The sequence below is a fragment of the Amblyraja radiata genome, chromosome 12 (assembly GCF_010909765.2).
Source record: "Amblyraja radiata isolate CabotCenter1 chromosome 12, sAmbRad1.1.pri, whole genome shotgun sequence".
Lineage (NCBI taxonomy): Eukaryota > Metazoa > Chordata > Chondrichthyes > Rajiformes > Rajidae > Amblyraja > Amblyraja radiata.
In genome coordinates this window covers 15,282,467-15,308,398 of record NC_045967.1, presented here as the reverse complement: position 1 = coordinate 15,308,398, position 25,932 = coordinate 15,282,467, and the positions used below count along the sequence as shown (strand labels likewise).

The following is a 25,932-nucleotide window of genomic DNA, read 5'->3' as shown; positions in this document are numbered from 1 at the left end:
ATGTGGCAGGTAACCGGAGCACCGGGTGGAAACCTAGGCGGCCACAGGGAAAACGTGCAAACTTCAGACAGACAGCACTCGATGGCTGGATCGAACCCAGGTATCTGGCTCTGGCTCTGCCTGTGTGCTGCCCTTGGTCATCAAAAGGCACAAGATAAAGCTTCAGTCATTTCACGGAGCAACTGTGGTAAAACGTCACCTTCACATCTTCCAGATATTCGACGTTCGCTATACTGTAGCCGTCCTTTTCGTTGTGACTTAAGACCTTAAATCTCCGTCTGCCGATTGTGTCGACAACCGAGCGACCATCCGCAAATAACTCGGCATTTCTGACCTCCAGTATACAGCCAAAATCTGCAAAGCTGTACAGGGGAGAATGAAAGGTTGTAATGCATCTTTATCGATCGTTCTAGTCAAGAGTCAGGAGCGTTTAATTGTCATGTGTACCGACAACAAAACAATGAAATGCTTAATTGCAGCAGCATGGCTGGGTTGTAAACACCACACACACACAGATAATATTTAAAAAAAATATATATATTAAATGATATTAAATTATACACAAAATATATATAAATTTAATAAATAAACAACCACAATACTAGTGCCACAGAGGGCAGTGGAGGCCAAATCACTGCATGGATTTAAGAGTTAGATAGAGCTCTAGGGGCTGGTAGAATCAAGGAATATGGGGAAAAGGCAGGCACTGGTTATTGATTGGGGACGATCAGCCATGATCACAATGAATAGCGGTGCTGGCTCGAACTGCCTAATGGCCTCCTCCAGCACCTATTTTATATGTTTCTATGTTTCTATGCACCTCCCACCCACCCCAAGTCCTTAGTGTAACCAAAGACACCACAAAGATGTTCAAGGTAGACAGAAATGCTGGAGAAACTCAGCGGGTGAGGCAGCATCTATGGAGCGAAGGAAATAGGCGACGTTTCGGATCGAGACCCTTCTTCAGATGTCCAGTCTGACTGGATATTGACTGGAAATTACGCAACAATAAAGCTTTTCACTGTATCTCAGTGCACATGACAAAAATAAACCAGACTAAACCATATTTGGTTTCTCTATTATCATGAACTGCCATGGTCTCATTTATTTAGGATAACTAATAATTCATTCTGTCTCATGTGCCCGTGAAATGCATCAAGTAATAATTTCATTAGAAGATAGACGCAAAAAGCTGGAGTAACTCAGCGGGACAGGCAGCATCTCTGGAGAGAAGGAATGGGTGATGTTTTGGGTCGAGACCGTTCTTCTCTCCAGAGATGCTGCATGTTCCACTCAGTTACTCCAGTTTTTTGTGTCTATCTTCAGTAAGCCAGCATCTGCAGTTCCTTCCTACTAATAATTTCATTATTTCGGTTCATATCCAGTGTATTTGACAAATAAAAATATTTTAATGTCTTGATGTTCCCTTCAATTATCCTTCGCCCCTTCACCAATTTTGCACAATCTCTCCCACTGTGGGTGGAGATCAAAGATGCGGTCACGAAGATCAATGTGTGCAGCACTTTGGTACAGCGATAGAGTTGGCGCTACAGAAATGAACGTGACCCTTGCTGTTCCTGCAACTTACCCCTTGACTGGATCGCTCATGCACATTCCAAACTGCTTGTTGCCAAATTCCATGCATCTCCGGATCATCAATCGGTAACAAGGCTCGAAGACGTGAAGCGGACATGGGACGTTGGGATATGCCATGGTGCAGATGAATATGGGCACAGCTTTGTTGAGGCTGGAGGGACACATTTTCCAGGTTTATGCAATAGTAAAGTACATTACCCATCCTACAAGATACATGCAGTTTAGTTCAGTTAAGTGTAGCATGGAAGCTGATGCCTTCGGCCTACTGAGTCCCGCCGACCACCCATTACACTAGTTCTATCCTGCGCACCAGTAACAATTTACAGAAGCTAATTAACCTAGAAATTTGCACATCTTTGGAATGTGGGAGGAAACCAGAGCACCCAAAGGAAACCCACGCAGTCACAGGAAGAGCGTTCAAACTCCGCACAGAGAGCACCCATAGTCAGGATCGAACCCGGGTCCCTGGCGCTGTGAGGCAACAGCTCTTACGCTGCTCTACCGTGCTGCCTGTAAACCAAAGCAGTTCTTACATAACCAGATACTGATTCCAAGAACAAAGGAGTCACAGTAGCATAGCCAGTAGAGCTGCTGTCTCACAGCCTCAGAGACCCAAGTTCGATCATGACCTCAGGTGCTGTCTGTGTGGTGTTTGCACGTTCTCCCTGTTGGTTTCCTCCCAATACCAAAGACATGTGGGTCTGTGAGTTAATTGGTCTCTGTAAATTGCCCCTCGTGTGTAGGGAGTGGATGAAAAAGTGGGACAACATAGAACTTGTGTGAACAGGAGTTCAGCGGTCTTAGTGGGCCGAAGGGTCTATTTCTATGCTGTATCTCTAAACTAAACTAAAAAGTAAACAACAATTTGCATTTGTATGGGGAGCTGGCCAAGTGTTGGAAGCATAGACGTTGGTTGAGCAACAGGTAAATCGAGCAGATTAGGAGGACAAAACTAACTGTGGGGTTGGTGGAAGGTGGGTTAGCAGCAACACCCGAGGAAAAAGAAGCATCATTTGAAAACTGATAGATGACGCGCTCACTTTAGGCAGCCATCTTAATAAAAAAATTCCTAGCGGTGCATCTATGGAAAAAGTTACCAGAGGAAGTAGTTAAGGCCAGTACCATAACAGCACAGTAACGCAGCAGTAGAGTTACAGCCTTATAGCGCCAGAGTCCCAGGATGAGACAGGTACAATAACTGCATTTAAAAGACACTTGAATAGGTTCATGGATAGGAAAGATTTAGAGGGGTAAGGACCAAATGCAGGTAAATGGGACGAGTTTAGATGGGTATGGATGTTGGGCTGAAAGGCCTGTTTGCCTGCTCTATGCCACTATGACTGAATTCTAACAGAATGCCGATGATAGTTCTTCTTTAAATATAAATTATTATTTGATTTCCCATTACTTAAAATGGACCTACTTTGATAATTCTGCCATCTCATCATCGTTCACTCTTTTCCTTTCAGCAAGGACCTCTGGCAGGTAATGGGCTATGAGGTCTTCTATAACAGAGGTCTTGCTGTACTTCCTCAGTGTCTGATACTGCAGAGAGAAGGAAGGGTTGAGTCAGTATTGTATATTAAATGAATAGCCTACATTACAATGTAAAGTCATTCACTATGATGATGTGCTTCGAGAAACTGGTCATGGACCACATCAACTCCAGCTCCCTGATGGCCTTGATCCTCTGCAGTTCACCAACCATCACAACAGGTCTATCTCCGTGGCCCTACACACATCCTTGGAACATCTTCATAACAAGGACACCCACACCTCAGATTCCTATTCATTGACTGTAACTCCATCTTCAGTACCAAAATCCCAAAGTAACTTATCTCCAAACTCCTGGACCGAGTATTCAGCACTTCTCTCGGGCACTGTATCCTTGACTTCCTGACCCATAGGTGGCAATCATTGAGGACAGGAGATAAAACCTCCTCCACGATAATTCTGAACATCAGTGCTCCACAAAGACGCATTCTCAGGCCCCTACCATACTCCCCAACACTCACAACTGTGTGGCCAAACTGTGTTGTAGCTCCACTTATTAGTTTGCAGATGCCACCACTGTAGTGGGTGGGGTCGGAAACAATGACAGTGCGGGAAGGAGGCAATAGTGTCCAAGTCAAAACCTCTCATCAACTTGGAAACCGCATTGGTCATCATTTAACCTCCTCTTCTCCGAGGAGAATGATTCTAATCTTCTCTGCAAACTGAAGTTTCTTATCCCTGGTAGCATCTTGGTGAAAACTCCTGTGCATTCATCTCTTGCATCAATATTTGCCTGATTGCACAAGAAACCAGGTTCGATCCCGACGTTGGGTGCCATCTGCAGTGGCGGACTGGCCAGGGTGTCAGCTTGCCCGATGGCAAGTGGGCCCCTGATGAAGTGGGCCCCCTTTGTCTCCTGGCAACCAATATTTTTAAACCCAGTCCGCCACTGGCCATCTGTGTGGAGTTTGCACGTTCTGCCTGTGAATGCAGGGGTTTCCTCCGGGTACTCCGGCTTCTAGCCCGTTTATAGTTAACTGGCTTTACAAATCACGTGGTTGCTCTCAGTATATCTTTCCGCTTGGTTGATGATGGGTTTTTGGGACAGCAGAACAAATTAATTCTCATTTTCCTGTCTGAGAAGATCTATTTTTGCGTAGCCTTGACTATAAGCCATGAATGGTCGACTGCAGCACACAACCAAACTAACAGTAGTCAGCCCTTTACATGTACCGACTTACCTCAGGTAGGATTTCTTTACAAAGAGGGCACTTGGGACTGTGGTCCATACAGCGCTCGATACATTTCAGGCAAAAGGTGTGTCCACATGGGGTCGTGATGGGTTCATAGAGTAATCTAGACGAGACCAAACAGCAAAAAGCAGAACATAAAATCTTGTAAAAAGAGTAAAGAAAGGAAAGGCTATGGGACAGTCTTTCAAACCCCCAACATTTAAAACCTTCTTGTTTCACTGCTGATGGGATTGCAGATTTTTTACCACTTTGCACATTAAAAATGCTGAACTCAAGCCCTCAACATCAGTCATCTCCAGTTTAGATAGAGCGAGACCACAGCTAGCTACAACCCTGGCCCAACCTTAGAACATAGAACAGTATAGCACAGACACAGGCCCTTTGGCCTCAAATGTATGAGCCAAACATTATGCCAAGCTCCACTAATCTTATCTGCCTGGAAATGATCCATACCTCTCTATTCCCTGCACTTCCAAGTGCCTATCTAAAAGTCTCAAACATCATTATCGTATCTGCCTCCACCACTAACCCTGGCAGCACCCTCCAGGAACCCACCACCCTCTGTGTAAAAAAAAAAAACTTGCTCCGCACATCTCCTTTAAACTTTGCCCCTCTCACAAAGCTACGGCCTCTAGTCTTTGGCATTTCAATAGACAATAGACAATAGGTGCAGGAGTAGGCCATTTGGCCCTTCGAGCCATTAATTCCCATTTGGGGAAAGGATTCTGACTGTCCACTCCATCTATGCCTCACGTAACTTTATGTACTTCCATCAGGTCTCCTCTCAACCTCTGACGTTCCAGAGAAAGCAATCCAAGTTTGGATTGTTTGAGAGGGAATATTTTATTCATCCACTGTGACATTTACACCATTTATTTTACCATCTATCCTCTGGTCTTTCTCTCAAGCCTAAGGATCAGTTGGAATCAACATCGGAGCAGGTTTCAAACAATGTCCAGTACAATCTTCAAGGAGGTTTTATTTGGGTTTTGATAGTGTACATCTGAGGATTTCTCCATGTCTTTATTGAAACAAGCCCGAGACTTAATGAAAATCCAATGTCCTATCCACATATAAGCCCATATCAGCCTCCAATATAAGCACAATGCTATTGTCAAAGAACTATTAACTTACTTACATAGTAATTATGCATCAGATCTTTTTACTTTATTGTTATTAGTCTTAAAATTTTTGTATGAGCCAGCTAGTGACTCTGAGCCACATGCTCCCAGTCTGAAGAAGGGTCCTGTCCCAAAATGTCCTCTGTCCATTTCCCTCCACAGATGCTGCCTGACCTGCTGAGTTCCTCTAGCACCTGGTGTTTTGCTGAAGATTCCAGCATCCCATTTCCTTGTGTCTCCACATGCTCCCGAACGCTACAATTCTTATGTACTTTGTGTCAATAAATAAGCTGTGACAGTAAATAAGTTTATCAAATGTCCTGTGCACAAGTTGGTCAAAATATTATATTGATTGGTTCTCTCTCTCTGCAGAAACAGAACCACAGCTGTTTTTGAATTATACTCCAAATATAATCAAGTCTCTTGCTATGGCTTTGTTTTTCTTAAGCTCATAAGATATAGATGCAGAATTAAGCCACTCAGCCCATTGTCTACTCCGCCATTCAATCATGGACGATCCATTTGTCTCTCAATCGTATTATCCTGCCTTCTCTCTGCAAACTTTCACACGCTTACTAATCACAAACCTATCAATCTCTGCTTTAAAAATACCCAATGACGGCCTCCACTGCCGTCTGTGGCAATGAATTCCACAGATTCAACATCCTTTGACTAAAGAAATTCCTCCTCATCTTCTTTCTAAAGGTACGTCCTTTTATTCTGAAGTTGTGCCCTCTGGTACTAGGCTCTCCCACAAATTGAAACATTCCTTCCAGATCTATCTGAAACTAAACGATTACTATTCTTTTACTAGTTCTCAGAAACGGTATTTCACAGTACTTCCCAGAAAGCAAAGTGCTGGAGTGACTCAGTGAGTCAGGCAGCATCACTGGAGAGAATGTGTAAGGTGAGAATGAACTACATAGAACCAGTGTGAATGGGTGATCGATGGTTGGTGCGAACTCTGTGGGCCGAAGGGCCTGTTTCTATTCTGTATTCTAAACTGAATTGACTGTGCAATTTGTAAGAAACTGATCTTTGAATCTGAATGCAGTTTTTCATTGTCGCAATAAGTCCCTTACCACGTCATGGGTAAATGTGCACATTCAGCCACATTTCTCTGCAGGAGCAAAATTCCCCGTACATCCCTCACCCTCTCTGGCCACCAAAGACCGAACGGCAGATTGTCTGCCAAGATGCCACGTTGCCGTTGGTTACAGACACTGCCCTGTTTATTTCCAGCCATTTCAATTCATCTTAAAACCTGCTGATGTTGATAACACTTACTCTATCTTCAGAAGCAGCAGGACATCCGCGCTTTAGTTTTTTTTAGAGATACTATATTGAAACAGGTCCTTCGGCCCACCGAGTCCATGCCTGTTCACACTAGTACTATATTATCCCAATTTCACAGTCACTCCCTACACACCAGGGAGCAATTTACAGAGGGCCAATTAACCTGCAAACCCTCACACCTTTGAGATGCGGGAGGAAATTGGAGCTCCTGGAGAAACCCCACGCGGTCACAGGGAGAATGTGCAAACTCAGCACAGACAGCACCCGAGGTCAGGGTCAAACCCAAGTTTCTGGTGCTGTGAGGCTGCAACTCTACCAGCTGCACCACCGCACTGCAGTTAATGAAAAAGTCAATAAATCTGCTAGGTTTGGCTAATGATCAAGTTGGCCCAGAACTGGGAAAAGCCCTGGCCAAATCAAGGGAAGCACCCATTACAAGGATTACAAAGATTTTTAACATCAAGTAAACCTATTGGAAAATAAATATTAATGTGCCAAATACACAAGTGGCATAATGAGTTCTGTTTCAGTGTTTTGACTTAACTAATATCAATGAAAATAAATTTCAGAAGCAGATTTTTGCATTCGGTTTATACAGCAGTTTGGATTTCTACCCTGTGTCTAAGAGCATCTTTTTGATTGAATTGGTTGAATTTATTAAAAGATACAATATGGAAACAGGCCCTTTGGCCCACCGAGTCCATGCTGACCATCAATGATCCATTCATAGTCATGGAGTCATAGTGTGGAAATATGTCCTTCAGATCAACATCCATGCCAACCAAGATGCCCTATCTACACTCGTCCCAACTCCCCACATTTGGTCCATTTCCCTCCAAAACTTTCCTATCCATGTATCTGTCCAAATGTCTTTTAAATGTTGTTATAGTACCTGCCTCAACTATCTCCTCTGGCTGCTCGTTCCATGTACATACCACCCTCGTGTGAAAAAGTTGCTCCTCAAAAGTTGCTCCAATTGAATCTTTCTCCTCTCACCTTAAACCTATGTCCTCTGGTTCTTGATTCCCCTACTCTGTAAAAGACTTGGTGCATTCACTCTATCTACTCCCCTCATGATTTTGTACACCTCTAAAAGATCACCCCTCAGCATCCTGCACTCCAAGGACTAGTCCTAGCCTGCTAAACCTCTCCCTGTAGCTCAGGCCCTCAAGTGCTGGCAACATCCTCGTAAATATTCTCTGCACTCTTTCCAGCATTTTGCATCCACTTCCTGCACAAGAAGGGAAATGCCAATTACAAAGGACAAAGGACAAAGGACATTTATTGTCACATACACCATTTCTGGTGTAGTGAAACTTGAGTTGCCATTTGCAGCACACCAATAAAAGTAAGACACCACATTAAAGAGGAATTTAACATAAAACATAAAAACATCCCCCCACAATGGTTCCCACTGTGAGGGAAGGCAACAAAGTCTAGTTCTTGTTCACCCCGTAGTCGGGGCCTATTTGAAGCCTCCGCAGTCGCCGCAAGTTTCAGGCCCTCTCGCCGGATGATGGAGCTCCGGCGTCAGGACACTCTTTGGCGGCTTGGAGTGTCTGGAACGGGCGCTTGCTGCAAGAGACAGCGGCTCCGACCAGGTAGGGAATGAGAAATGCAGTTGCCCCCCCCCCCACATAAAAAAGATTAGACCTCCAAGACTAAACTTTTTAACATACTAAAAAAAATTTAAAAGAGTGAAAAGACGGACAGCTGCAGGCTGGGCAGCCATACTCGACGGCCCCCCCACTCGAGAGACCTTTATTAACCTACAAACCTGCACGTCTTTGGTCTGCTTTCTCAGTGGTGTCTCAGGACGTTTTGTTAGAGTAATCAATGGCTGGAAAGAGTTGGGTTAGGAGCCAATGTGGGGGGAATGGAGCCTAGATTGGGTCAAGAGTTGAAAGTGGAATCGCTGGATCCCTGCCTTCAGTTGTAATATATATTCCAGTTAAAGATTCTTGCCTGGAATCTCTTCAGCCATTGGCATTCCACTGGAAAGTTCACAAGAACTTGAGATCATGTTTGTGCTAGAGAGTGGGTGAACGATGCTATGAAGATGAAGGCAAATAATATATTTAACACTCTGATTAGACCTGGGATTCAATCCTGACCATGGGTGCTGTCTGTACAGAGTTTGTCCAGACTGATGCTCCTCCGGGGCACGCAAGAAGGGAGAGGAGCGGCAACCTCGAGATCCTGGGGAGGCGAGGAGGGAGAGTGGGGGGGATTAAGGGAGATGAGGGAGAGGGGGGAAAGAGGGGGAGGCGAGGAGGAAGACTGGGGAGATGGAGGGAGAGGAGGGGGTACGGAGGGAGAGGGAGGGGAAAGTGGGGAAGGTGAGGAGAGAGAATGGGGAGGAGGGGGAACAGAGGGAGAGCAAGGGGGAGTGGGGGAGGTAGGGAGTGGGGAAAAGAGAGAGTGGAATATTGCATTGGGGGAACAGGTTGCGTTGGGGGACCAGGCCTCCCACTTAGCCTAGAACTAAACTAAAGCTCTGATCATGTTATCTTCCGGTTTGCGTTGTTTTTCTATTTGCGCAAAAACGGTACGCGATAGCGCTACAATTTTTTGCCACCTTACTCAGCATTCTCATGTGCTGCAAATGAAATAAGTTTTGTTCCAATCGATGGTATATTCCGAATGTTATTAAGGTTTAAAAACCTTAAAAACAGCTTGCTCAGATTGGTCTCCTCTCCTGTCTGTCACCGCCACGCAAATGGTCTCCTCACCTGTCAGTCACCGCCATGGCCGGGACGGCGACGCCCCTTCCTGCACCATCATCCTACTGAGTGGCCGCGTCCGCTGTCAGTCACCGACGGCGCCCGCCTCACCCGGCCACAACCACAGCCACAGCCGCCGGAGGACGCGGCCCGCAGAAAGGAGGAAGAGCATGGGGAGGAAGAGGAGCGGCACCCAGGGCAAAGTAGGCCATAGCCTCCGCTACTCTCTCCCCCGGCTCTGCGCCACTCGGCCCGTCAACCCCGACAGCCCCGCCCCAAGGAGCAGCACAGGGCCCGCGAGGAAGAAGAGCGCGGGGAGGAAGAGGAGCGTTAACCAGGGCAAAGTAGTCCTCCACCTCCGCCTCCACCGGCTCCAGGACGCTCCCCCCCAGACAACCCTTGCCTCAAGTACAACCTCTTCATCCCCGTTGGAGAAAACGGGGCCGCGGTGGTTTACATCGAGATCCTGGGGAGGTGAGGAGGAAGGGTGAGGGAGAGCAGGGGGTAGGGAGGGAGATGGGGAAAGTGGGGGAGGTGAGGAGAGAGAGTGGTGGAGGTGAGGAGAGAGAGTGGGGGAGGAGGGGAATACAGAGAGAGGAAGGGGGAGTGGGGGAGGTAGGGAGTGGGGAAAAGAGGGATAGGAGGGCAGTGGGAGAGGTGAGTAGGGGGGAATAGGGGGAGGTGAGGAGTGGGGGAGGTGGGGCATAGAGGTATAGGAGGGGGTAGGGAGGGGAGTGGAGATATGGAAGGAGGGAGTGACTGAGGGTAGGGGAAAGGAGAGGGAGGGAGAGGTGAGGGAGGGATTGGGGGAGGGGAGGAGGAGAGGGGAAATAATACGGAGGGTGAAGAGGAGAGGGAGGGAGTGCTGGGAGATGAGGGGAAATGAGCTGCGCCTGCGCAGTTGGGGGCTATGGGTGAGTGGTGGAATATTGTGTTGGGGAATGGGTTGCGTTAGGGAACCAGGCCTCCCGTGTGACAGGGGTTGGGTCCCACTTAGTCTCGTCTTTTAATATAATCAACTCAGCATTAAGTCATAATCTGAATCTTGTAAGAGCATGTTGGGGTTCTTGAGCACCCAAGAACATATGGTTCGTTCATTAGAATAAAAGCCAATATTTTTCGCTCAACTAACATTATCATAGTACGTTTTTTAGAAACTTGAGGAATGGATATTGGCTGTTTATTTTCTACATGATAACAATAATTTGATTTCCAAATAACTTTGTGATTGGATAGATATTTTGGGAACCCCAGAAATGGTGGAGTTACATACACCCACCACCCTTTGTGTGAAAAAGTTACCCCTCAGATTCTTATTTAATCTTCTTCCCTTTCACCACTACCTATGTTCTCTGGTCCTTGATTCCCCTACTCTGGGCAAGAGACTGTGCATCTACCTGATCTATTCCTTGCATGATTTTGTACACCTCTATAAGATCGCCCTCATCCTCCTACATTCCAAGGAATAGAGACTCTGCCTACTTGAGGGAGGACGGACGGAGCCGCGGCTCGAGAGGCTCGAGAGGCTAACAGAGGCTAAGAGGTTTGCCACGCACTGCAAGGGAGCAGTGGACCAGACAGGAAGAGCGGACGGAATTACCACTAGACAGCCAAACCAGTAGGTAATTTACGGCTGGGGTGAGTACTTTCCCATTTATAGGAGGTAGGATTATATAAATAAGGGGTGTATCAATACAGTAATCCGGGTAGGGGATTCTTAAATAGGACCAGTTAATTACTTATATAAGATGGGCGGCCAGGAGATGTGCCAATACTGTGAGATGTGGGAATTTGTCGACACCATTGATGTAGAAGATCCCTACAGCTGCAGTAAGTGTTTGAGGCTAGAGGAACTCGAGCTCCGCATTGATGAGCTGGAGACCCAACTTCATACGCTGCGGTACATCAGGGAGGGGGAGTATTACCTGGATGTTTTGTGCCAGGGGATGGTCACACCGACCAGTTTAACTAATTCAGTAGGCAGTGAGCAAGGAAAGGAAGGTGTGGCCATAAGCGAGGCAGGTAGGGGGAACCAGGAGGAGATGCGGCAGGAGCCACAGCCCTTGTCCCTGACGAGCATGACCGAGGCTCTTACTCAATGTAAGGACGGGATCAGGGGCTGTGGGAGGGATGAGCAACCTGGCTGCAGCACCGTGGATCAGGGGGCCATTCAAGAGGGGGGAGTTAGAAGAAATGCCGTAGTGATAGGGGATAGTATTATTCGGGGGGTAGATAAGGTTCTCTGCGGCCAGCAGAACATGTCCCGAAGGCTGTGTTGCCTACCCGGTGCTAGGGTTAAGGATATCTCTGCGATGCTGGAGAGAAATTTGCAGAGGGAGGGGGAGGATCCAGTGGTCGTGGTCCATGTGGGGACCAATGACATAGGAAGGACGAGGAAGGAGGATCTGCTGAAGGAGTTTGAGCAGTTAGGGAATAAATTAAAAAGCAGAACCTCGAGGGTACTGATCTCCGGATTGCTACCTGAGCCACGGGCCAAATCGGCGAGGGTACGTAAAATTAAAAAGCTGAATGCGTGGCTCAAAGACTGGTGTGGGAAAAATGGGTTTGGTTTCTTGGGCCACTGGCACCAGTACTGGGACAGGGGGGATCTGTTCTGTAAGGACGGACTTCACCTGAACGGTGCTGGGACTGGGGTCCTGGCAAATCATATAACTAGGGCAGTAGAGAGGTCTTTAAACTAAGTAGCGGGGGGGAGGTATCAAGGGGGGTAATAACGGCAGGGGTAGAGGAAATAGAGCAGGGTATCAGTGGGGAAGCGGAAAATCAAAATGTGACAGGAGGATCCAGAATGTGTGAAGATAAAGCTCTAGATGTAAAAGGGGCAAAAACGGAAAGGAAGGGTAGTAAAAATCATCTGAAAGTGCTTTATCTAAATGCACGGAGTATTCGAAATAAGATAAATGAATTAACGGTGCAATTAAGTATATATAGTTATGATATCGTGGCCATTACGGAGACATGGCTGCAAGGGGATCAGGACTGGGAGTTAAATATAGAGGGGTACTCGACAATTAGAAAAGATAGACAGGAAAGAAAGGGAGGAGGGGTGGCCCTTTTAATAAGGGAGGGAATAACGGCAATAGAGAGGAAGGATATTGCGTTGAAGGATCAGGATAGTGAAACAGCTTGGGTACAGATAGAGAATAACAAGGGGAAAAAAAACACTAGTGGGTGTAATTTATAGACCTCCAAATAGCTGTGACGCTGTTAGTCAGAACATAAATCTGCAAATAGTTGACGCATGTAAAAAGGGAACTGCTGTAATCATGGGGGACTTCAATTTTCATATTAATTGGGCAAACCAAACTGGGCAGGGTAGACTAGAGGAAGAGTTTATAGAATGTATTAGAGACGGGTTCCTAGAACAGTATGTCACAGAACCGACAAGGGGGGAGGCAATCTTGGATCTGGTCCTGTGTAATGAAGCAGGATTAATTAAAAATGTCATAGTTAGGGACTCGTTGGGAACAAGTGACCACAATATGGTCGAATTCCATATTCAAATAGAAGGGGAGCAGGTTGAAACTCAGGCTAGGGTGCTTAGTCTAAATAAGGGGGATTATGAAGGTATGAGGAATGAGCTGATCAAAGTTGACTGGGATAGCAGACTCAAGAATAAGACGGTGCATGAGCAGTGGTGTACGTTTAAGGATCTACTGTATAACCTTCAAGAAAAATTTATTCCTATGAAGAAAAAAAGGGGTAAGGGTAAGAACAGTCAGCCATGGCTCAGTAAAACTATAAAGGATAGTATTCGGCTGAAGGCAAGGGCATATAAGGTAGCCAGAGATAGTGGGAGGGTAGAGGATTGGGAAGCATTTAAAGGTCAGCAAAAAATAACTAAGAGATTAATTAAGGCGGGGAAAATAGACTATGAAAGGAATTTAGCGAACAACATAAAAACTAATAGTAAGAGTTTTTATAGCTATATAAAAAGAAAAAGGGTGGCTAAGGTGAACGTTGGTCCATTGGAGGGTGAGACTGGAGAGTTGTTGGTGGGGAACATGGAAATGGCAAAGGCATTAAACGAGTATTTTGTATCAGTCTTCACCATAGAAGACACAAAAAATATTCCAACGTTGGATAAACAGGGGGCGGTAGGAATGGAGGAGCTAAATACTATTAAGATCACCAAGGAGGTGGTATTAGGGAAATTAATGAGACTGAAGGAGGATAAATCCCCTGGGCCTGATGGATTACATCCAAGGGTCTTGAGGGAGATAGCGGTGGGGATTGTGGATGCATTGGTGATAATTTTCCAAAATTCCCTGGAGGCAGTAACGGTCCCAGTGGATTGGAAAATGGCCAATGTAACACCTATATTTAAAAAAGGAAGTAAACAGAAGGCGGGTAACTATAGACCGGTTAGTCTAACATCGGTGGTGGGTAAAATGTTAGAGACAATTATTAAAGAAACACTAACGGGGCACTTGGATAAACATGACTTCATCGGACAGAACCAGCATGGTTTTGTGAAGGGGAAGTCCTGTTTAACGAATCTGCTCGAATTCTTTGAGGAAGTAACAACCCGGGTGGATAAAGGGGAACCGGTGGATGTGGTATACTTGGACTTCCAAAAGGCTTTTGACAAGGTGCCACATAAGAGACTATTGCTAAAAATAAAAATTATGGGATTGGGGGTAATATATTAGCATGGGTAGAGGATTGGCTAACAAATAGGAAGCAGAGAGTGGGGATAAATGGTTCATACTCGGGATGGCAACCGGTAACTAGCGGGGTTCCGCAAGGGTCGGTGCTGGGACCCCAGTTGTTCACAATTTATATAAATGATTTGGAGGAGGGAACCAAGTGTAATATATCAAAATTTGCGGACGATACAAAAATGGGAGGAAAAGTAGGGGATGAGGAGGATAGGAAGAGTCTGCAAAAGGATATAGATAAGCTAGGAGAGTGGGCAACAACTTGGCAGATGAAATTTAATACTAATAAATGTGAAGTCATTCACTTTGGGAAAAAAAATGATAGGGCAAGTTATTTTCTAAATACGGAGGAGCTGCGTTGTAATGCAACGCAAAGGGATCTAGGGGTATTAGTACATGAATCACTAAAAGTTAGTATGCAGGTGCAGCAAGCAATCAGGAAGGCCAATGGAGTTTTGGCCTTTATTGCTAGGGGGATTGAGTATAAAAACACGGAGGTCTTGCTGCAGCTGTACACAGTATTAGTGAGACCACATTTGGAATACTGTGTACAGTTCTGGGGTCCATACTTAAGAAAGGATGTACTAGCCCTGGAGGCAGTGCAGCGAAGGTTTACAAGATTAATTCCTGCAATGAGGGGATTGACATATGAGGAAAGGTTAAGTAGGCTGGAACTCTACTCTTTGGAGTTTAGAAGAATGAGAGGCGATCTCATTGAAACATATAAGATCGTGAGGGGCCTTGATCGGGTGGATGCACCGAGGATGTTCCCAATGATCGGGGAAACTAGAACTAGGGGACATAGTTGCAGAATAAGGGGGGGCTCTTTTAAAACTGAGATGAGGAAGAACTTCTTCACCCAGAGGGTGGTTAATTTATGGAATTCACTGCCCCAGGGAGCAGTGGAAGCAGAAACGTTAAATATATTTAAGTCTAAAATAGATGTTTTTTTAGCTGCCAAGGGGATAAGGGGCTACGGGGAGAGGGCAGGGATATGGACCTAGGTATGGTTAGTATAGTAAGACCTGAGTGATCTCCTGGACAAGTGTCGATCGCCTGGATTGGGGTCGGAGAGGAATTTCCCGGATTTTTTTCCCGAATTGGACCTGGGTTTTTATCCGTTTTTTTGCCTCCCCCAGGAGATCACGAGGTTCTTGGGGTGGAGAGGGGTGATAGCGGTATAAAGGGGAGGGTAGTGTCTTGTGTTCTGTGTCTTGTGTCTACTGTTTGTGGGTAAGTGTGTCTGTTTAGTGTTCAGCCATGAGCGAATGGCGGTGCGGGCTCGACGGACCTGGTGGTCTACTCTCGCACCTACTTTCTATGTTTCTATGTTTCTATGTTACTCAACCTCTCCCTATAGCTCATACCCCCTAGTCCTGGCAACATACTCGTGAATCTTCTCTGAACCCTTTCAAGCTTGACAATATCTTTCCTATAACATGGTGCATCAATAAACTAAACTAAACGTGTCATTTATTTAAAGAATCTGACATATGTAGGTGGAATAACAATTACAGATCGATAGAAACTCATGCGTACCTCATACACAATGAGCACTCCAGGTCAAATGGATCCACAAGGTTTGACTGTTCATCATCCTCTCTGCTGGGACTCTGTTTTCTAGCTGTGCATTTCAATCAAACATTAGAAAGTACATCAGTCAAACTCTGTAATGTAGTACACAGTGAAAATCATTTTCACATTTAGAAAGATTTAAATTAGGAGACTGGACTATCTGTGTAACAGCCCTCCACCCTCAGTCTTTACTAGATTGGACTCCTCAAAGCATATCCACCATTAAACCAGTTTTAGACCCAAACGTGGTGCAGAGGGTTGTGGTGGTGGTGTCTTATTCTGGCTTGAGGTTTGAGAGATCTAGTTTAGTTTAGTTTACTCTTATCACGTGTAGTGTGACAAGGCGGTGCAGCGGTAGAGTTGCTGCCTTACAGCGCCAGAGGCCCAGGTTCAATCCCGACTACGGGTGCTGTCTGCGCGGAGTTTGTACGTTCTCCCTGTGACCGCGTGGGTTTTCTCCCACACTCCAAAGATGTACATTTGTAGGTTAATTAGCTTCTGTAAGATTTCAAATTTTCCCTAGTGTGTAGGATAGTGCTGGTGTATGGGGTGATTGCAGGTCGGCGTGGACCCAGTGGGCCGAAGGGCCTATTTCTACGCTGCATCTTGAAAGTCTAAAGCCTAAAAGACTAAAGTGTAACAAGGTACAGTGAAATGCATTTTTGTTGCGTGCTAACCAGTCGGTGGAAAGACTTGATTACAATCAAGCCGTCCACAGTGTACAGATATATGGTAAAGGAAATAACGCTCAATGAAAGATAAAGTCCAGTAAAGTCTCATTACTGACTGTCCAAAGGTCTCCAATGAGGCAGAAGGTAGGGCATTACATGTCTCTAGTTGGTGAGGATGGTTCAGTTGCCTTATAATAGCGAGGATGAAATGGGAAGAGATCTGTTCTGGGACCTCAGTTGTTGGTGATTTTGTATCTAGAACAGTTACACTAAAATGCTGAGAACTATATTCCGTGTTTTTCTCTTCAGTCTTTATATTGGATGTGTGTTTGGTTTGATTGTACTCATGTATTGAATTACCTGATTTGACTGGATACCATGCAAAACAAAACTAGTTTCAATCCAAAAAGGAAGAAAGATTCTAAGGGGAGTAGGAGGCAACCGTGGCTGACAAGAGAAGTTAGGGATAGAATAAAATTAAAAGAAAAGATTTATAACACAGCAAAGAGTAGTCAGAAGCCAGAGGATTGGGAAACTTTCATAGGACAACAGAAGGAAACAAAACGGGCAATACGGGCTGAAAAGATGAAGTACGAGAGGAAGCTGGCCAGGAATATAAAGAAGGTCAGTAAAAGTTTATTTAGATATGTTAAGGGGAAAAGAGTAGCAATATCAGATGTGGGTCCCTTGAAGGCAGACACAGGTGAAATTATTATGGGGAACAAGGAAATAGCAGAGGAGTTGAACAGATATTTTGGTTCTGTCTTCACTAAGGAAGACACAAACAATCTCCCAGAAGTACTGGAGGACAGAGGATCAAAGGGGGTCGAGAAACTGAAAGAAATTATCATTAGGCGAGAAATAGTATTGGGTAGGCTAATGGGAATGAAGGATCATTTTCCAATGTTCAATAGATTCAGGATCAGTTCCTGTGGATTGGAGGATAGCTAATGTTATCTCACTTTTCAAGAAAGGAGCGAGAGAGAAAAGGGGAATTACAGACCAGTTAGCCTATCTTCGGTGGTGGGAAAGATGCTGGGGTTAATCAGTAAAAAGGTAATAATGGGGCATTTGGATAGCAGTAAAATGATTAGTCCAAGTCAGCATGGGTTTACGAAAGGAAAATTATTTTTTGAGGATGTGACAAGCAAAATGGATGAAGGGGAGCCAGTGGATGTAGTGTATCTAGACTTTCAGAAAGTCTTTGATAAGGTCCCGCATGGGAGACTGGTGACTAAAATCAGAGCACGTGGTAGTGGGGGTAGGGTGTTGACGTGGATAGAAAATTGGTTGGCAGAAAGGAAGCAAAGAGTAGGAGTGAACGGGTCCTTTTCAGAATGGCAGGCAGTGGTGAGTGGAGTTCCGCAAGGCTAGGTGTTGGGGCCGCAATTGTTTACCATATATATTAATGATTTGGAAGAGGGAATTAGGAGCAACACTAGCAAGTTTGCAGATGACACAAAGTTGGGAGGCAGAGTGAACTGTGAAGAGGATGTTAGGAGGTTGCAGGGTGACCTGGACAGGTTGAGTGTGTGGGCAGATGCGTGGCAGATACAATATAATATAGATAAATGTGAGGTTATCCACTTTGGTGACAAAAAACATGCGGGCAGATTATTATCTCAATGGGGTTAGGTTAGGTAAGGGGGAGGTACAGCGAGACCTGGGTGTCCTTGTACACTGGTCGCTGAAAGTTGGCTTGCAGGTACAGCAGGCAGTGAAGAAAGCTAATGGAATGTTGGCCTTCATAACAAGAGGATTTCAGTATAGGAATAGAGAGGTTCTTCTGCAGTTGTATAGGGCTCTGGTGAGACCACATCTGCAGTATTGTGTACAGTTTTGGTCTCCTAATTTGAGGAAGGACATCCTTGTGATTGAAGCGTAGGTTCACGAGATTGATCCCTGGGATGGCGGGACTGTCATATGAGGAAAGATTGAAAAGACTAGGCTTGTATTCGCTGGAGTTTAGAAGGATGAGGGGGGAATCTTATAGTAACATACAAAATTATAAAAGGACTGGTCAAGCTAGATGCAGGAAAAATGTTCCCAATGTTGGGCGAGTCCAGAAGCAGGGGCCACAGTCTTAGAATAAAGGGGAGGCTATTTAAGACTGAGGTGAGAAAAAACCTTTTCACCCAGAGAGTTGTGAATTTGTGGAATTCTCTGCCACAGAGGGCAGTGGGGGCCAAATCACTGGATGGATTTAAGAGAGAGTTAGATAGCGCTCTAGGGGCTAGTGGAATCAAGGGATATGGGGAGAAGGAAAGCACGGGTTATTGATAGGGGACGTTCAGCCATGATCACAATGAATGGCGGTGCTGGCTCGAAGGGCCGAATGGCCTCCTCCTGCACCTATTTTCTATGTTTCCATGTTAAATCTTTTCACTGTACCTCCATACACGTGACAATAACTTCATAATTTTATCTCCAAAGCACAAATGAAAATCCATTTCACAAATGATCTATAGAGTTGGTTAACTGTAGTGCCTTTAGACTTTAGAGATGCAACGTGGAAACAGGCTCTTCCGCACACCGAGTCCAAACCGACCAGCAATCTTTAACCCGTTCACTAGCACTATCCTACACACTGGGAACAATTTATCCTACACACTAGAAATAATTTGCAATTTACAGGAGCCAATTAATCTACAAACCTGCATGTCTTTGGAGTGTGGGAGGAAATCGGAGCAGCTGGGGAAAACCCATGTGGTCACAGGGAGAAGGTACACGCTCCATACAGACAGCACCCGTAGTCAGGATCGAACCCTGGTCTCTGGCACTGTATGGCAGCAACTCTAGTGCTGCGCCGCAGTGCTGCCACTAAAATAAAGTAAATGCCGTTAAATAAATCCTTCTAACTCCCATGGGTTAGCATGACTGATAGGCATACCTCGCTTGAAGCATTTGCTGTTTTCTTCAGTTATCTCAGCCTTGTCATCTTTAACAAAGTCATATTTGTTTTTTTGTGTGGTCCTTTCTTTAGTTCTCGTCAAGGCTGGCTGGGCAGTTGAGGTCTTCAGTGGATCTTTGTTGTCATTCATCATTTGATCTGCCTTGGTCAAATTACCATACGAGTGAGCCTTCCATTCTTTCTTGACACAGATGTCATCTGTATCTAGATTTTCCTTCAAGACAATAAAGTCAATAAGCTCATTTCCACATCACATCCTACAAGACCACAGCTTTGCAATTTAAAAAAAAACCCTCAAAATACCCCAAGTAGCTTAACAAAACTGTGCAACCATAAAAGCTAAGGCATTGTTCAATTTGGAGCTTCTTAAACTACCACAGAACATTTATACCATTCTTGTTTATGTAAGAGCTTCCCTCAGAATACCATGACTTCAGGCACTGCAGAACAAGAGTGATGGTGTTTATTTACCATCTAACTGGTCTTCCCGAGGTTGTGATTTTAACAAAAAACTCCTGTCATGCTCATATCTCTACATGGAATGCGCTCTTAACTCTCTAATATCTTTTAACTTTGCAACTCTCATTCCTCACACTCCCATTTAACAACTCTAAATGGGGTTTGTGTAAATACAAATGCAATGAACACACACAGTTCTGCCAATGGAAATTCATCCCTTTGGGACTCATAAATCATTACTAAACATTTGGAGATGCAGAATAAAAAATTGCTCTCACAGAACTTGAGTGCAAAAAATAATGCATATAGAGAATGGAACTAGTTCAATAAGGACAACAATTGCAGGTTCCTAGTTCACAGCAGGAAGCCATTTAAGGGATTTGCTTTGGAAACCGCTAAAGCCATCTCTTCTAATGATGCTCGTCCAACAATACATCTAATCATGTGGCATCCATTTCTAGTTATTAAAACAAAAAAACATTATCTCTCTGCTTACAATACAATCAGTTTCCTCAGCTCTTACCCAAGGGGACATTACTGTTGAGAAAAAACACAGCTTGTTGAGGACACATCGCCACTTGTAACATGGGATTTAGTGGGAAAAATAGAGTTCACATTGTGGAAAATTGAGATACAGACAGTTTTGTAGGAATGTAAGTGGCACAGGGGTAGACTAGATGTTTTAGATGTTTGGCTATATAAAGAAACAGAAAATCCCATGGAAGGGAAAACAGTGGCTTCTGGTCTATCAAATAAGCATTTATGTAGAGGATGACATATATCCACTTTTCTCACACTTACCTTGCGCAAGTTGTCTAATGCATTGCTGGGGCTGAGAGAGTTGACTATACCCTTAATTGGAGAACGTGGAGATGAAAGATGCATCATATCAGGCAAGCATTGACGCATATTTTTCGCAATGGGCGAAAGGAAAACACTCAGGATCTGCAAAAGCATGACAAGTTCTCTTTTGTTTTGAAATCAAATTCTCTTTTAAAAATTCTCAATTTTCAAATTTCATATTTCAGTTTTCAAAATTCTCTTTTGTTCTGAAATCTGTAAACAATGAATTCTAACCCGGTCTACAAATTGCCCTATATTGAAATAAATCTGGTTGAAAGGAGTACAGCCAATAAAATGTATCTTCTGCACACATTCTGTTTCGATCCAGGTTTGAAAGGTTTCAAAAATTATACTCTGACTAAATTTGCTCTTTACATCTGTAAATGGAAGGAGTTCAACATTTTTTCTGATGTACCACCTTCCCAATTTAAGACAACTGCACAATAACTGAGTAAACTGACCAGGGCTGTACGGTGGCACAGCAGTAGAGTTGCTTCCTTACAGCACCAGAGACCCGGGTTCGACCCTAACTACAAGTGCTGTCTGTACAGAGTTTGTACATTTTCCCTGTGGCCGTGTGGGTTTCCTCCGTGTGCACCGCCTTCCTCCCACATTCCAAAGATGTGCAGGTGGTAGGTTAGAAGGTTTGGCTTCTGCAAATTGTCCCTAGTGTGAAGGATAATGCTAGTGTACGGGGTGATCGTTGGTCAGCACAGACTCGATGGACCGAAGGGCCCGTTGCTACGCTGTATCTCTAAAGTCTAAAGAAATAATGTCCAGCCGAGGGAATGTCTGAGTTGACACAACATTAATGACCCAGTGTCGGAGGGGAATGCAGGGGAGGGCATAGATATAGAAAAGAGTTGTTTATGAGTGATGGCAGGAATCATTTCTTCAATTAGAGTATGAGAATCTGCTTTCCTCTCTTAAAATGTTCTGATGATTGGTAATCAAAAATGTCAAAACTGAACTTAATATAGCTTTGTTAGAAATGAAACTTCTGTGATAACTGGCCAAGTCGTATAATACAAGATAACCTAAAGGAGACATGCGAGGCAAGTTTTTTTTTACACAGGTGGTGCCTGGAATGTACTGCCAGGGGTGGCAGTGGAGGAAGTTATGATAATGTTGTTTAAGATGCTTTTGAAAGGTACACGGATATGCAAGGATTGGAAGGATATGGATCACGTGTAGGTAGATGAGATTTATTTATGTTGGCCGTGTGTTCAGTACAAACATTGTGGATCGACTGGGCTATTTCTGTTCTAATGTTGTATGTTTTATGTTCAAATCCACTTTATTGCAGACATTTTATTCCCCTCTGGAACTGTAATGCTGCTATGCTGAATAACTGATATAAATTCTGTATCGATGTATACAAGATCTATAAATAATAAATATATAGATAATATGTTTCCTGGATGAGATGAGAAATTGGGACAGCATAGAACTAGTATGAATGGGTGATCTATGACCAGCGTGGACTCTGTGGGCTTAAGGGCCAGTCTCCATGCTGTTTCCATGCCATCTCTAAATGAAACTAAAACATTTCTACACTCTAGTATTTTTCTTTTCGCTCCACCTGTTGTACTTGTGTGTTTCCTGACTGCAGTCCTGTAGTGTGATCTGATTTCATTAGATAGCATGCAAAAAAAGCTTTCACTGTATCTTGATACACATGACAATAAAATTCAATAATTCAATTCAAATGAATGGTAGTCTATTTTTTGAGGTTGTCTATTCTACTCCCACTTTGTTCCTTAAAAGGCTTTACGCATTTGAGTTTATGATATTTCAATCTATACTAAATGAAATGGTCTTAATTTTGCATACACAAAGACACTTGGAAGTAACGAAAGTTTGATTACCTTTTGAGCTTCCGATTTTGCCATTTTATTTTCCGAATCTAAAGCGATGCAGATAATATACTCCTTCAATGCCTGATCCAGTTTCTGTAGTCCAGCAAGGGCTTGCGCTCTTCTCAGGTGACCCTGACCATAAAACAGAGTGGTTGCTCAGAACTCAAGAATGGCGGGTTGTTTCACATACCGCGGAAGGTTGCAACGATGTGTGGAAAGAAACAAGGGGAGCTTTGAGTGAGACCTTACTTTGGACCAGGTGGGTTGGAGGATGCAGGCAGCATTTCCATCATGCAATGCATCTTCAAAGCATTTCATACTCGCATTGATTTGTGCACGGTTGCTCAGTAGCAAATGGTCTCTGGGTGCTGTAAACAAACCACACACAGATGAAAACGGAGACACGAGGAACGGCAGACGCTGGTTTACAGAAAAAGACACAAAGTGCTGGAGTGACTCATCGGGTCAGACAGCGTCTCTGGAGAACATGGGATCGGCTCCCGTCGCAAGGGTGATTACAGTGGAGGTGGGGCGTGGTGGCAGGAGGAGAGATGGGGGCGGGGCAAAGGATGGCAGGTGATAGATGTGTACAGACAGCACCCATACTCAGGATCGAACCCAGGTCTCTGGCGCTATAAGGCAGCGTTGTAAGGCAGCAGTGCAGGAGGCTGAGGGAAGATTTTAAATAAATACTAGACCAAGTGGGACCCGTTGGGTTCAGTCCTCCAAGCCGGGGAGGGGGGGGGGGGGGGGGGGGGGTGTGCGGCATCACAGGGGAGAGCTGGTCCCCAAACGCAATACTCCATCACTCACCCATAGGTCCCAATACTCACCACTCCCTAGAGAGGGAGGAGGCATTGAGGGAGGGGGGTAGAGAGGGAAGGGGGGCAGAGAGGGGGGGGGGGGGAGGGGGGGCAGAGAGGGAAGGGGGGCAGAGAGGGAGGGGGGTAGAGACCTCCTCATTTCCCTCATCCTCCTCCTCTCACTCCCATTTACTGGCGCAGCACCTACCCAGGTCGTAGAGCAGTGCCAGGTCCTAGAACTCTGCCTGGTTCTCATACTCAGCCCGGCCCTGGCTGTAGACTCCAGCCATCAGCTCGGCCGCAGCATGGGCTCCAGTCTAGGCCCCGACTTCATCTCCGGGCTTGTCCCTGACCCCGGCTTGTCCTTGGTTCCACCAGCGGCTTCTTTTACGGCGCTGGTCATGGCCCCATCCCAAGCCCCGGGCTCGGCCCTCACTCCAGCTCCAGGCACGGCTCCAGCCCAGGCCCAGTCTCTGCCCGTGGCAGCAGCCTCCTCACCAGGCACCGGGCGGGCGTGGACCCGAGGACCCAAGCGAGGCCGCGGGCGGGCGTGTGTTAAACGTGCGCCGACCTGAGTCATGGTGCCTGCCCACCTCATTGTGGCATCAGAATTAAGCAGTAAGGAGTGCATTAAGCAGTGAGAATGACGCAGGTCGACCGTTGGGGAGGTGGTGAAGCGTTTGAGGAATGTTCTGGAAATGCGGCCCTCCCCCTGACGTCACTCAAAGCTCGTGGAATATTCTGTGTGTGAAATGGGCTGCGAGCCAACCTGATTGTGATGTCATCAGAGGAAGCTAGTCGTTTTAAAAGGAGTTTTGTTATTTGTTTTAACTTTAATCAGCAATAAGTTGAGAAATAAAGCATAAAATCTTCAGTAAAGCTGTTCACTGCTTAGAGGGGAAAATGTGAGGCAGAATATGTAAAAATCCTATTGTTACCGCGTAGTGGTTTTGCGAAAATATAAAGATATACACATATATACACACACACATACAAGATGAGATTTATTGTTATATACTAGACCAAGTGCAGACCCCAACGCACCCATTCCCTACCCGTAGCCCCCAGGGGAGGCGTGGTCCTCCAACACAAGCCGTTCCTGAACGTAAGATTCCAGCACTCCCCTGCCTCCCTCAGCAGTGGGCGTCAAACAAAATTCCAATTGCACTTCCCCTGCGAGTTGCAATAGCAATTCGCCCTCCCCCTCCAGTGAGGTGAAAAGTTCAGAGTGTTCTTGTGTTGCAACATTGTATCGAGGTGTGTTGGAAGCTGGCAGGAATGATTTTAACAGGAAAAAATAGTGTTTTTTTAATTTTTAATCATGAATATAGGATGAAATCTTCAGTGAAGCTGATCACTGCCAGCCGAGCCATTGTGACATCATCAGTTGAAGCTGGTCGTGTTAAATTCCAAGTCTTTAGATTTTTTAAAAACTTTAATCAGTAATAAGTCGTGAATAAGTCGAGAAATAAAGCATAAAATGTTCAGTGAAGGCAGTCGCTGCCTAGAGGGGAAAAATGTGAATCAGAATATGTAAAAATGTAATTGTTACCACGTAGTGTTTTTGTGAAGATGTAAGGACAACCACATATACACACACACATATACAAGATCAGACTTTTATATATGAGATATGAGAGATATATATTTATATAAAATCTTCCCTCTCCCTCCTGCACTCCACAAATAAAGTCCTATGCACTAACAAATTAGCTCCTATCATTCTAAACTTTTCCCATTATTTGGCATCAATTAATTTACTTACAATGAAGTTTATTAATGGAATAATATATCACCGTGCTGTTAATACAATAATCATGGTTGACTTGAATTCTTCTCTTAGACGGCTTGGTGGCACAGCTGCAAGATTGCTGCCTATAGCGTCAGAGACCTGGGTTCGATCCTGACTATGGGTGCTGCCTGTACTGAGTTTCTACATTCTCATCGTGACCACGTGGGTTTTCTCTGGGAGCTCCGGTTTCCACTCACATTTGAAAGACGTACAGGTTGGTAGGTTAATTGGTTTCGATTAAAAAAATTGTAAATTGGCTCTAGGGTGTAGGATAGTGCTAGTGTCCGAAGTGATCATTGTTCGCCATGGAATGGGTGGACTGAAGGGCCTGTTTCCGCGCTGTATCTCTAAAACTAAAAAACTAACAAAGTTAAACAAATGGCTAGAGGAAGAAGTCACAGAACATAGAAGAAATGGTTTTCCAGTTCAGGATGCTTAAGCAGCCTATGAGGTAACAGGCTCTATTAGATAATTTATTTTAGATATTTATATAATGAGAAGGGCAAGCTGTAAGATGCAAGTGTGAAGGAATCTTGAGGGAACCACGATCACAATTTGATAGAATGTTATATTTAAAAAAATTATGATTTCTTTCAAAGTGAAACAAGGATCTTTAACATGAGTAAGGATATATGAAGCCGAGGTACTTATGGAAATCTGGAAAAATATTTTTAAAAGTAGGGCAGTAAACAGGAAGTGGCTAAGATTTAAGAAATTATATGTGGATTACAAATAAAATGTATTTCATTATGGCAAAAATAATCAAGTGGTTCAACTGTGACCAAAGTTGAGGACAGTACAGTGAGGACTTGTACAAGACTTTGGAAAAGCCACATTTGGAGTACTTAGTTTAG

At 44.7% G+C, this 25,932-nt stretch overlaps 1 protein-coding gene across 1 annotated transcript in view; it reads right to left on the bottom strand.

Annotated features, from left to right (window-relative positions):
- LOC116978961 (LON peptidase N-terminal domain and RING finger protein 3-like) overlaps positions 1-25,932 on the bottom strand; it is a 46,593-nt gene that overhangs the window by 8,266 nt on the left and 12,395 nt on the right. The window contains exons 2-10 of the mRNA XM_033030275.1: positions 22,733-22,851; positions 22,493-22,615; positions 20,583-20,726; positions 19,302-19,536; positions 15,705-15,789; positions 4,332-4,446; positions 3,020-3,141; positions 1,589-1,747; positions 200-362 (exon numbers count right to left, since the gene is read on the bottom strand). Coding sequence (XP_032886166.1) covers positions 200-362; positions 1,589-1,747; positions 3,020-3,141; positions 4,332-4,446; positions 15,705-15,789; positions 19,302-19,536; positions 20,583-20,726; positions 22,493-22,615; positions 22,733-22,851 — 1,265 coding nt within the window. The remainder of the gene's footprint in view (positions 1-199; positions 363-1,588; positions 1,748-3,019; positions 3,142-4,331; positions 4,447-15,704; positions 15,790-19,301; positions 19,537-20,582; positions 20,727-22,492; positions 22,616-22,732; positions 22,852-25,932) is intronic.